Genomic DNA, 13216 nt, shown 5'->3' on the forward strand with positions numbered 1-13216 from the left:
TCCATCTTCCCATATTCCCAGTGCCATAAAATCCTTAAAAACGGACAGTTTTTTATAGCTCACTGCAAAATTTGACGTAGACTGACGTGACGCTAGTAATAATCTTAAAATTCCATCTAACATGAATATCCACACATTTCACTGTAGAAATATTAACATGTCCGCTTATGGGTGCTGCCCGTTGTGGAGGTTTACAGTATACGCACCGTATTAACCTGCTAAAAATCTGGAAAGTTCTGAATTCCAGCAGATCTGGCCTCAAGGATTTTGGGTGAGGGGTTGTGGCCCTGAAGCCCTGATTATTTGAACCTTGACCTTTCACTGTCCAGGTGCATGTGCTGTGTGCTGGGAAATATGTGGAACCTAATTGATAACTGAGGATGTGAACTTGGGTTGGATGGAATTCCGAGGTAGGGTTTGCACCCGCCTTGTCCGTTGCTGTGTTCTCAGTGCTGGAGACTCTGATCAGCATTAGGGGCCTTCGGTAACTATTAGTGGATTGAAACAGAGTGTGAATGTGAGACGCCTCCCGTGGCTGATGGGGAGAAACCTGGTGTCTCTTCTCTGGGCCAGCAGCCCCTCACCTGGACGTGTACTATTATAACCATCCCAGTCTTATGCAACCCAGAAGACTGGGCTCCGACAGGATATCATTGGCAATACCTCCTTCCCAGCTCCCCTGTCCCCCAGAGAAGACTCCCTCAGCCCAGGATTCTGAAGCCAGGCTGGCTGAGGGTGATTTGGGTTTGCCAGTAAAGGACCCTGGGCTGAGGGCCTGGCATGCTTCACTGCATTTCAGCCCTAGCACCACCCTGGAAGAGCGTTTTTGTCACGCCCATTTAGTTGACGAGGAAGCTGAGGGACAAAGAGGTGGGGTGGCTAATCTAAGCTCCCGGAAGTGGCGGAGCTGAGGGTGGCACCGGGTCTGCCTGGTGTTCGACCCTCAGCCCGTTTTGCGTTAGAGAACTCTGGATCCTTGAGCCCATGGTGTGGAATACCACCGGCCTCTTGAGCCAGACATCCTCAAGTTCCAGTCCTGGTAACCTCACTCTTTCCTTTACAAGTGAGAAGATAGGCCCAGAGAGGGCAAAGGACTTGCCAAGGGGCGCTTACTATAGTTGGGGCGAGAACTGCCAGGTTAAAGCTCGTCTCTGCTCCATGAGTTCGGTCAGTTATGCTGTGTCCAGCCCCACCCTCTCTCCCTGTGCTCATGCTGCGGCCCCATATGCCCAGGCTCCAGTTTGCTGCATGCTGGGTATGTGCCCATTTGGGACATATGTATCCTAAAAAATTATTTGTTTACCTAAAATTGAAATGTAACTGGCAGTCCTGTATTTTTATTTGCTGAATCTGATAACCTTGTGTGTGTGTGTGTGTGTGTGTGTGTGCACACATGCGTGTGTACACATACTCACATCAGAGCAGAGGGTACAGTGAGCCCTTTGGTGCCATGGAGTAGAGCTATTAGCCAGACAGAACCACATACAACAAAATGGGTGCAGGCGTGGACGTACAGAATCAACTGTAGCCAAATACAGTCTGACGTGACAGCTGGGTTTTTCCAGACACAGTCACTCACTGGGCAGACAGAACAATCTCGGGAGCCCCATTCACCCACAGCTTGGTGCCCAGCCGATCCAGATACACTCAGCCAGTCACAGCCATACCCAACTGGGAAACAGTCCGAGTTTGTTGGACAGACTGAGTCAGATCTGGTGGTACAGGGCCAGAGACACAAGATCACACAGAGCCTGATGGGGCCAGACACTGACAGACATAGGTTGGGCCAGCTGGTCAGCCTGGATTAGAGAGCCAGATAGAGACCCCACAGACCCGATGGGCCAGGTCCAGGCGGATGTGTGTGCAAGGGGGGGGGGTAACGTGTGCTCCCAGCACCCCACTCTGGCAGAGGGTTGGTGTCAGGGGGTAGGCACTGTGGGATCGAGGTAGCCCGGGCTGCGGTGGCTCCTCTGGGCGCCGCTTGCCTGGGCTGGAGCCGGGATTGGTGGCGTATGACGGAGTAGCGGATGGCAATGACACAGGCCTTCTGCAGCAGTGGTATGACCTCGTTTGATAGCATGTCCACCCGCACCACCACCATGCTGAGGTAGTTGCTCTTTGCTGTTCCGAGCTTGATGTAGGTACCATCTGGCAAGACCTGGTAGACCAAGGACAGGCAGTGGGTCTGAGCCAGGGCTCCCCAGCCTTCCCCACACCCAGAACTGTGGCCCTCCATGCCCTGAAAGCACCACGGTCCTCAAACGGCTCACCCGGGATAGACACAGCCAGCCGCCAGCCAGAATGTGCTGGTGTGGCCACGCTGATTCTTAAAACTGAAACGCTCCTGTGCTTGTTGCTACATAGCCGCTGCCCGAGTGTCTTGGTTCACTGCTCCTCTCCTGTGACACTCCAGGCCTCCCCACAATCCACAGCTCCCCACACTTCCATGGTAACGCCTGGCAAAATGGAGAGCTCCAGAACTTGCTCCAGCACTTGGCTGCTGGCTGTGCAGTGACTGGCTGTGTCCAGGCTGCACTGTAGGTCGATATGCACATCGTCCTCAGCCCGTTCCTCTTTTCCTCAGATTGCCTTGCCACCCTACCCCACGATGGCGCTGCCACCCCACGAGGTGAGCATTTACCCATGAGAACTCTGAGGTTCAGAGAGGCCACGTGACTGGCCCCAAATCATAAAGCTCCTAAGCTGGGGTTTTACTCAGGTGTGTGGGACACCAGAGCCTCTCTGGGAGGGGTGCCCCAAACTCAGCTCTGTAGAGAAGGGCCCGGAGGCAACAGCAGCCTACAGGGTGCCTCTGTCCCCTCTCCAGGCAGTGCAGGCTTGCAGCCTCCCCGGGACCCCACCTGTGCAAAGCGGCTCAGCATGTTCTCCCTGGGGATGCGCACATGGTCCAGTTGCAGGAAGCCATTATCCGAGTGGTCAAAGTCCATCTTGGGCCCAATGTCTCCAACGGTGATTCCTAGGAGGAGACAGAGGTAGGAACGTCCATCAGCTGAGTGCTTGTGTGTTAGGTACCAACACCCACATTCCAGCTCATCTGAGCCTGCCAGCAGCCTGTGACATTGGGGTTATCATACCTGTTTGCAGGTGACCAAGCTGAGGTCAGGTGCTGGGCCTTGCTCATAGTCATCAGGCCAGTTAGCGCCAGGCCTGTACAACTGGACCCCTCCCTGCCCAAGGGAGACATGCCCCAGTTTCTCCCATGGACCTCTGGGGCCCCCAGGACAGGGAGTCCTGGTGGGGTCTCCTGGCAGGGGTCCTGGAGGAAGCAGCATGAGCTTACCGGGCAGTGGGCTGTGGTCCTCGAGACTCCGGATGGGCACAATAAAGGCATGCATGCCCTGCTGGGCTCCTGAGCAGATCAGCTGGGCCTGGACCAGGGCATGGGTGGCCGACCGTCCCACTGAGGGTAGAGAGGTGAGAAGCCCAGCGTGATCCCTGATGTACAGAGCAGGCAGGCTAACCCTCCCCATCAGGACCCTGGGTGTGGGCCTAGTCTGTGAGGACCAGTGTGGTGGTACGGGAAGGGCAGGACACTCTGTGAGGCTGGAATGGGGCTTTGTTTGAACTACCTTGGAGGGTGTGGGTCAGGGGAGGATGCACGAGGAGCCTGGAGGACAGAGGGTGTTTTCTAGCGGAGCCGCACAGGACAGGGTATGCGAGGCAGAGGGAACAGCCTGCTCAGAAGCTTGAGGACTGGACTGGCTTGGTGGGGCCAGGCAGCCAAGGGGTGCTTGGTCAGGATACCCCTTGATTCATAAGGCCTTTACTCGTCCTTGGAAATGACTGGAATCATCCAGAGAGCTTTAATGTGAGTGTCTGGCTCTAGAATGCACTGGGTTGGTGGCTGGAGATACAGGGGGTTCTGTCTAAACGCAGGTTTGTATAGGAACCACCCTACGATACACAGGCAGGATCCCCATGGGCTAGGGAAGGCTCAAGGAGGCTGATGGAGATCTTGAGGGGACGAAAGCCCTCTATGCCCTCTGGCCGCTCTTTCTTCCAAAGGCAAAGCTTGACAAAGGCTATGGATTTTAATGAAATCACCCCAAATGGAGCAATCTGGAAAAGCTCTGCATCTTTTAAAACTTGATCTTACTACAGTCTTCTGACTGAAGTGTGTGCTCTTGAGTCATTTCCTTTGGAATCAAGGAGACAGGATTTTTATATCATAGCTGCTGGGGTACGTATGTCAGGATCTGTGGTCAGAACATGGGTCCCAAGTCATAGGGAGATGTGTGCATTGCTGCCCACCCTAGCAGATGGGCGCCTTTGAGACCTCAAAAAGTCCCTGTTCACAAAGAGGGGGAACTACCCCCAAAGAGCCAAACAAACCTAGCAGCGACTTGCAAAGGGCACTGTGAAATAAACAAGCTTGCATTTTTTCTGTCCTCAAAAACTTCTTAATGACTCTCTCTGCCATCAGCCTAATAATATGAATACAGACAGCTAGCATTTACCAAAATCCAGGTGGTACCGCCTCTGTGCTGGTGCTTTGCGGTCTTTGCAGGGCAGGTAAGCTGAAGTCCCATTTTCCAGAAAAGGAAACTGAGGCTCAGAGAACGGAGTGATGTGCTCAAGGTCACTGGCCTGAACGGGGCAGAGCCCAGGTTTGAACCCTGCCTGATTTCAAAAGCTGGTTTCTTTTTTTCTGCAGTTTTGTCAGTGGTCATTGATCACCACGCCCCACCTCCCCGCCCCGAGCATCGCTCTCTTATTCCTCTGGCCTGTCTCTCCACTTCTCTCTCCTTCTCTCAGTCTTTCTCCCTCTCTGCTTGTCTCTCACCTCTCCCTCTCTCTCTTTCTGCTTTAGTTGGACTCCTCACACTTGTTGTATTTTTTTTTCCCCATATAAGTGTTCACCTAATGGGTCCCCAAGTGCTACAGATGTATCCTCAGAGATGTATTCTCAAATCAGAGGAAAAGGGCCCTGGTGGAACCCTGCTCCTTGGGGCTTGGCAAATCACTGAGACTCTGGGAAGCACGGTGGGTGCGGCCTGCACCTGGTGGCCACAGGGGGTGGTGTGGCACCGGTGGCTTGATTGGCGCTGGGGGTGGGCCTGAGCCCTTCTGAGTGTCTGGAGCAGGGGAAGGGAGGGACGTTTTTCGCATTGACTGTACCCTGTGTGCTGGCTGGTGGCAAGCTTAATCATTAACTTGGGAGATGAGAGGAACAGGGACTGTGGCGAGTGCTGTGTGTGGAGGGTGTGGGGGCAGTGTGCATGTGAGAGAGACCTTGACCGTCAGCCCCCAAAGTTTGGGTCAGTTTCCTCAGCTATTTCAAAGTTCCCTTGGCGGCCTCTCAGCCACTCACTGATGAAATTCTTCGTATCCCGTTTTACTACGTAAGAACCTGGGGCTCAGGGAGACGTATTCACTTGCCCAAGGTCACCAGCCTAGAACAGGGAATCAACCTGAGGTCTGTTGAACATCAAAGTCAGTGCTATTCTGCGGTCCAGCTTTGTTCTCCTTGGGGACAGATGGCGGGGGTTGGGGGGATGAAGGGATACTATACTCACGGTCCCCAGGCCACCATTTGATGGCAGTCAGCGTGGGGCTGTGCACCACAAACTCCTGGGTGGCTGCATCGTAGGTGGCTTCAGTCTCCAGGCCCTGAAGATATGTCCCTGGGCATCAAGGAGGGGGGTTAGACATTGGGCCATGGTTGGAATCTCACCGGGGGCGCAGTGTCTAGGTCGGCCTGGAGCCCCCAGTCGTCAGTGCAGTATGGAGTCGGGGTAGCTCCCAGCTGTACTCACAGGCATTTCTCTCCTTTCACCGGTGGGCTCTTTGGGGGACACATGGCCAGCCCATGATAGGGAATGGTGGCTGACATTTCCAGAAGGAACACCTTGCCTCACCACTAGATCATACAATATGTTCGTGTAAATTAGAAAAAATCACCCCCTCCTCAAGACCTTTAACTGCCACCTGCTGTAACATCTTCATATTAAATATATAAATTTATGACTAGTGAGATGTGAATGGGCCCTCTGGAACTGTGCCGTGCACACCTGTACACTGCACCCAGAGCCCTGGCTCACCGTGCCCCAGTTCTGTCTGGGCGTATGTCGCAAGGATCTGTAACTTGTTGCAGAGTGGGTCCCACTTGGCAATCTGCTCCTCTGAGCCGAGGCTCCTGAGCGCTTTCTGGAAGACGAATTGTAACGCTAAGCCCAGATCTCCAGAAAGGCTTCTGCAGGGGAGAGACACAGTGGTTGAACAGCCCATTGGAGACAAGGGCCCCGGTACCCTCAGGCTGGCAGGGTGCAGGAGGGAAGGGGCACCTGATATCCTTCTTTCCCAACAAGTAGTACCTTTGTTGGGGAAAATAGCTCATGGGCTGGGTTTTCTGGGGGGTCCCAGGTGAATTCCTCTCTGGTGGGGTTGCCCTGGGTGTGAGCACCTGTTAGCGTAATATAATTCACGACTGTCTTCAGACCAGCCCAGGCGCTGTGCTAACATCTGGACGTGGAATTTCTTCTTAATGGCGGCTTCATAACGTTCATTCTGGGTCATGAAATAATTATCCTTCAGGCTAAGCTCTGGGTCACTGTGGATGATGCTTTCTGTCAGGGACAGAGAACGGAGAGAGGGCTTAGAGTCCTGGGTGAGGTTCCTGGTACCTTCAAATCTTCCCATCCCCTTGCCTCATGGATGTGGAAAGGAAGTCAGACATTGCTGTCATTTTACAGATGCAATGAATGAGGTCCAGAGGTGGCAAAGTGACATGCCCAAGGTTACAAAGCCATGCAGTGGAAGAATAAGGACTCTATCCAGGTCTTCTGCTACCTAGGACTCTTCTATCCCTCAGAGGGGCTCAGGAAATATTGACACGTTAAAGATGCCTTCATAGTCCAAAAGAATGAATCTCTAATAGTGGAATTTTGAGAGCGGGGTTTGTTATTTGAAGGTGGGACTGCTATTGAGGGACTCTTCTTCCAAGAAAAGCGTATGGACACGAAGCAGACGCTCCATTCCCCAGCCTCCTCTTACCGACTTCCCTCCGGAGCGCAGTGTTCTGGGCCCCTCCGTCAAGGATGTTGGTGAGCTCTTCCACGCAGAAGGACTGCACGTGCCTCTCGCGCTCTATGTCAGGGTGCACTTGCCTGCTCCAGGTGTCCCCCATTGACACTCGGTTCACTGGACTGCCCATCCTAGCCCGGGTCTGCCTGGTGTCTGAGAAGAGAGACTTGTGGCCTGGGTGCTCTGAGCCTTGGGCTGTGCTTAACCTGTGTGCAGGAGGAACTGCCCAGGGCTGAGTGTCAGCTGAGGCCTGCTTTGGGGGAAAGCAACCTCCCTTAAATGCTCGTGTGCCACTCCACCCCCGCGCTCTCCCCTGTGGCCCTTGGCTGTGTACCAGGCACTGTCCAGGACTGTATGCAGTAACTGCTCAGTAAACAGTAGTTCAGTGCGTTCTAGCCAAGATTTGGACAGGGTCTGATTGCCTGGGGGAAATTCTCACATAAAGTCATTGAAGGTCACGTACGAAGAAATTCATGTTAGAGAGGTTAAGTGCATGGCCTCTAGCTGCACAGCTACTGCTGGCCAGGGGTTGGCCCGGGTCCGACCACAGAACACATGCTCTGTCCATGCTACAGCCGTACCTGGGGGGCTAAGTCCCAGGCTCGTTTGGCCCATTTCCGTGAGCCTTGAGGGGTACTGCGGAGCTGAGGGGAGGAAGCTTGCCCCTTGCCTGTGCCACGTTCCCCCGGGACCCCTGTGTGTCCTCCACAGCCACGGTGGGCCCTGCGTCCTTCACAGCAAACCCTCAGCCTCTCAGAGCCCCTGTTTCCCCACAGCCCGGCGACCAGCAGGTATAGTCCTTTCTACTTCTCGAGTCTCTCAGATCCATTTGTTCCATCCATTCCCTTGGCTACCACCTCGGCCACCTTCGTCGCTCGCCTGGCCTCAGTGCCTCTCATCTGCTCTTTAGGGTGAGCTCCTAAACTGCGGTCACGTTGTTGACCTCGTACCCTGCTGGGAGTCTGGTGCTTGGGGCCGGCTGTTTGTTGTATGGAGTCCGTGCCCTCTGCCATCTCACCGCCTCTCGCCCCTTGCCCCGTATCCACCCACTCCGCCTACCCAGGCCTCCTCTCCCTCTCCTCCTGCCCTCTGCCCCCGCTGTTTCCCCTGGTGTTCCTAGTGAGCCCCAGCCTCCAGGGCCACCTCCTCTAAGAAGCCTTCCCGATGGCAGTGCCCCCTGGGAGAACCGAGCAGCCCTTCGGTGCCCCCACTGGGTGCTATTAGAGTGGACAATAGGAGCAATTCCTCATTCAGTCGAATGTCCCTGTCCCAAGGCAGTGAGTGCCTGGGGAGGCCAGCTCTGCTTTTGTGGGGTCCCAAGAGCCTGCAGGTGGCCACTATTTTGATTCCTGTTCTTCTCCACCACAACCCTGCAGATACACTGCTGTCGTTACAAGTATTTTATAGAGAGGACAGCAGCCTCGGGAAGAGAGGAGACTTTGTAACGTCACGCAGCCACACGTACGATAGCACATGGGATTCATCCACAGGCTTACAAACCGACACCCCTAAGTGGGCAACAGGGCTGTGGGATGCTGACAAAGGGCCTGGCACATTCAAGGAGCGCCCCCGTCAGCTGCCCCCTGGATCCCTGCAAGGCCTTCTAGCCTGTCTCCTCTCTCCCTGCGTCTTCCTCCTGCGCTCTAACTGCCGCTGCGTCCTTGCTGTGCTCCAACACCCAGGCCTCGCCCCTCACCCTCCAGCCTCTAGAGGCCAGGGCTGTGTGCTCTGCCTGGAACACTCCTTCCCCGATGTGCCCCTGGCTCCCTCACTACCTCTGCAAGTCCTTCATCAGTGCCACCTTCTCAGTGAGGCCCACCTGACCACCCTCTTTAGAATCCCGAGCCCCTTCCCCCAGCATTCCCAGTCTCCCTCACTCTGCTCTTTTCACTTATCGTAACATAATTTGCTCCTTTGCTATGTTTTTGTTTATTGCTGTCTCTACCTACTTAAAGGAAACTCCAAGAGGGCCAGGATCTTTGTCACATTCGTGCTGTGGCTCCCACACTTAGCACAGGGCCCGGCTCACAGGTAGCGTCTAGGAAATAGGGGTCGACTGGAAGAAGGCAGCTCTCAGAGTCAGTAGGAGTTGCGGGGAGGGTGCAGCCCTCAGGAGCCTCCCAGTCCCTCCCGGACCCTATGGCCCGGTTCACCCGACTCACCTCTGTCCTGTGTCTGCACAGTCGGCCTGGCCTGGCCTCTAGCCGCAGGCCTAGGCCTCTCACGGGTGGCCCGGCCCCTTTCTCCTCCCCTGGAGGGGCGCGGCCTGGCAGGCCCTCGGCTCCCAGCTCTCCCTGGTTGAGCTCATTGCGTGTACTCTCCTGTCCCCCTGCCTCCCTCTGGTGGTTGTGACCGCGCTGTGCCTGGTCGGGGGCTACCCTGGGAGATTGCTAGGAGGGTGTGAAGCAGGATAGATAGCTCAGCACGAGGCTGGCTGGGCAGCTTAGTGAGTGCCAGCTGCCGAGCCTCTGTCTCTCCCTTTCTCTCCCTGCCTATCCGACCCGCCTCCCAGAGCCTGTGCTGGTCAGATGCACACACATTCACTCTGCAGAAAGAAACACCACAGGCCTCTACCCGGAGTCCAGAGACCTGGGTTCAAATCCTGGAGGTATGACTCTGAGTTACCTCCCCTCTCTAAGCTTCCCTTGCCTTAACTATAACTCACAGGGTATGAAGGAAAGCTCTTGATAAACTGTAAAGCCCCAAGCATTTGTAACTTGAGAGTATTACTGTTTTCTTAGCTCCCCATGAGAGAATTTCTTAATTCCCAGGAGTGATGTTTAATGGTAGAATTTCCCGCTCTGTGTGGCAGGGTGCTGGTGAGAGTTCTGTGGGCAGGTGTGTGAGGGTTTGGGTCGCACAGGATGCACTGATTTGGTTACGCGTCAATATTTATTTTTGAATGTCCACAGTGATCTAAGCACTGGGGCACAGCAGGAAGCCCAAACCACAGAAAACAAAGCTATACTAGTCCCCTGCCCTTGGGAACCTTCCAGGCTGGGGTCAGGGGGGCTGCTGGAGAGACAGATCATCACAGTAGGAATGGGCAGGAAAACCTAGCGGGATACTCACAGCCACTTCTAATGAACTTAGAACTTTTTTGAACTTAAAACCTTCTTGCCCTCTCTTCCTGCTACCGAAGTCCCCAGGGCCTTCCCGCTTTACCTGTCCAGCTCCTGTGTCTTTTCGTCTCACTACAATGTCACACTCTTTTGGGAAGTCACCCCAGTCTGGATTAGAAGCTCCTGGCCTTGCCTTCTTAGCTCCAAACTTTTGCACTTTATGGTATAATAAAATGTATAGATTTGGTCTTTGTCCCTGGTTCCTGGCACAGAGCTTCTAAAAAAATCCTTGTAATCTGCTGAGTGATAAGACTGTCTTTTTTGTCTGTGACTGGGGGCCCACACATAGTTTCGAGTTGGGGGCTTGTTGCCAGGAAGACCAAGCCTTAATTCGAGGGTTGGAACTTTCAGTTCTCCCCCCCTCCCCCTCCCCCAGCCTCCGGAGAAGGAGAGATGCTGGAGATTGAGTTAATCACCAATGGTCAATGATTTAATCAATTATACCTACATAATGAAGCCTCGATAAAAATCCCTAAACAGTGGGGTTTGGGGAGCTTCTGAGTTGGTGAACACATAGAGGTGCTGGGAGGGTGGCCTGCCAGCCATATCTTGTCCTATGCATCCCTCCCAATAGCTGTTCCTGAGTTGTGTCCTTTCTAATAAACCGGCAAATGCAAGTGAAGTGCTTCCCTGACTTCTGTGAGTCATTCTGGCAAATTATTGAAGCTGGGGCGGGGGTTATGGGAACCCCTGAATTTATAGCTGGTAGGTCAGAAGTACTGAGATTTGCAATTGTTGTCTGAAGTTGGGGGAGTCTTGTAGGACTGAGCCCTAAACCTGTGGGGATCTGCACTAACTCCAAGACTTAGTGTCAGAATTGAATGTGGGACATCCAGTGTTGGGGAATCAGAGAATTGCTTGTTTCTGGAGTGGGAAGACTACACGTTTGGTGTCACAGTGGTGGTAGAAAGAGACAACACACCCTTGGTATGCCCACAACAGTGGTGGCTATTTTTTTCTTTAATTATTGGTTTTTGTCTAAATCACCGGTGAAAGCAAGAACTGTGTTGTTCTTGGTCACCAATGCGGTCCCAGCCCCAGCCCCAGCCTAGGGCCTGGCCCGGGGTAGGTGCTCAGCAAGTATTTGGTGGATGAATGAATAAACAAAGGTTGGCAGGAGCCATCAGGATTCTCTATCCCAAGGGCGTGGCCATGCTTGGGGAAGGACTGTGGAATTTTGGCACTTTTTTTTTTTTATTTGGTATTGACTCTTTTCTGCTTGAATTTTTTCCCTTTATTTATTTACTGTTTTAATTGAAGTATAGTTGATTTACAATGTTGTGTTAGTTTCAGGTTACAGCAAAGTGATTCAGTTATACATATATATGTATGTGTGTGTGTGTGTGTATATATATATAAATCTATTCTTTTTCAGATTCTTTTCCGTTATAGATTATTAAAAATATTGAATATAGTTCCCTGTGCTATACAGTAAACACTTGTTGGTTATCTATTTAATATATAGTAGTGTGTTTATGTTAATCCCATACTCCTAATTTATCCCTCCCCCTCCTTCCCCTTTGGTAACCATAAGTTTGTCTTCTGTGTGTGTGAGTCTATTTCTGTTTTGTAAATAAGTTCATTTGTATCTTTTTTTTTTTTTTAGTTTCCACATATAAGTGATATCATGATATTTGTCTTTCTCTTTCTGACTTACTTCACTTAGTATGATAATCTCTAGGTCCATCCATGTTGCTGCAAATGGCATTATTTCATTACTTTTTAAGGCTGAGTAATATTCCATTGTATATATGTACCACACCCTCTTTATCCACTCATCTGTGAAGGGACATTTAGGTTGCTTCCATGTCTTGGCTATTGTAAATAGTGCTGCTGTGAACACTGGGGTGCATGTATCTTTTCAAATTACAGTTTTCTCCGGATATATGCCCAGGAGTGGGATTGCGGGATCATATGGTAGTTCTGTTTTTAGTTTTTTAAGGAACCTCCAGACTGTTCTCCATGTGGCTGCACCAATTTACATTCCCACCAACAGTGTAAGAAGGTTCCTTTTTCTCCACACCCTCTCCAGCGTTTATTATTTGTAGTCTTTTTGATGATGGCCATTCTGACTAGCATGAGGTGGTACCTCATTGTGGTTTTGGTTTGCATTTCCTTAATAATTAGCAATGTCAAGCATGTTTTCCAGTGCCTGTTGGCCATCTGTATCCCTTTTTTGGAGAAATGTGTATTTAGGTCTTCTGCCCACATTTTGATTGGGTTGTTTGTTTTTTCGACATTGAGTTGTATGAGCTGTTTGTTTATTTTGGAAATTAATCCCTTGTTGGTTGCATTGTTTGCAAATATTTTCTCCCATTCCATAGGTTGTCTTTCAGTTTTGTTTATGGTCTCCTTTGCTGTGCAAAAGCTTTAAGTTTAATTAGGTCCTATTTGTTTATGACACTTTTTTAAAAGGTGAGGGTTGGTGTGTGTGTGTGTGTGCACATGCACATGTCCACCCTGTTTGTACTTACTTGCATGCCCCGACCTGATACCCAGTCCTCTAATCTCAAAGCTGGATTCCTCTGGGACTAAAAAGGCTGTATACCCAGCTATGTTTCCAAAGTGATCCTGACCCTTCTGCTGCCTCTCCTGGTCCTTCCTGATGGCTCCTGCCATCTTGTGCCCTTCAGGAACTCAAGCTGTTAATATCCCAGCAGCTTAAAAGGCTCCCCTCACATGTTTCTTCAGTGGAAGAATTGCTTTGTAATGTGAACGATTTTCCTCTCTCCCCATGTTTCTGCTCTAAAATTTGGCTTGTCTTATTCATGCTTAGCATTAGTATTTGTACACCCCTAGCCATCATTCCCTGGACAGATATTTTTGGAGTATCTGCAGTGGGTTGGGCACTGCTTTGAGTGGGACCCAGAGGGGAACCTGGCCTCGGTGAGTGGGGTGGGGTGTTCATAGGTTCCCTCACTTCCCTTGCATAACAACACTGGAAAGTAGGATGCAGCTCCCCATTTTGCAGGGGAGGAGACAAGTTAAGAGAGGTGTTGTCGCTTGCCCAGGTTTGCACAATAAGTAGATTACAGAGCTGGAATTTGAAC

General features: G+C 51.9%; 1 protein-coding gene across 7 annotated transcripts in view; it reads right to left on the bottom strand.

Annotated features, from left to right (window-relative positions):
• ACOX2 (acyl-CoA oxidase 2) overlaps positions 1 to 9319 on the bottom strand; it is a 35683-nt gene extending 26364 nt beyond the window's left edge. For 3 of the 7 annotated variants that reach the window (XR_004528586.2, XM_073811285.1, XM_033865198.2), the window contains exons 1-8: positions 9207 to 9318; positions 7015 to 7197; positions 6425 to 6587; positions 6063 to 6214; positions 5538 to 5645; positions 3302 to 3421; positions 2862 to 2977; positions 1986 to 2158 (exon numbers count right to left, since the gene is read on the bottom strand). Coding sequence is in view for 6 of the 7 variants with exons in the window: in XM_073811285.1 (XP_073667386.1) it covers positions 1986 to 2158; positions 2862 to 2977; positions 3302 to 3421; positions 5538 to 5645; positions 6063 to 6214; positions 6425 to 6587; positions 7015 to 7174 (992 nt within the window). In the remaining variant the exon portion in view is untranslated. Of the gene's footprint in view, positions 1 to 1985; positions 2159 to 2861; positions 2978 to 3301; positions 3422 to 5537; positions 5646 to 6062; positions 6215 to 6335; positions 6588 to 7014; positions 7267 to 9206 lie in introns of those variants that run through there. The other 4 variants (XM_073811287.1, XM_033865197.2, XM_073811286.1 and 1 more) reach the window with 4 other exon arrangements.
• Positions 9320 to 13216: the final 3897 nt, after the last annotated feature.

This window comes from Tursiops truncatus, chromosome 10, assembly GCF_011762595.2.
Source record: "Tursiops truncatus isolate mTurTru1 chromosome 10, mTurTru1.mat.Y, whole genome shotgun sequence".
NCBI classification, from domain to species: Eukaryota; Metazoa; Chordata; class Mammalia; order Artiodactyla; family Delphinidae; genus Tursiops; species Tursiops truncatus.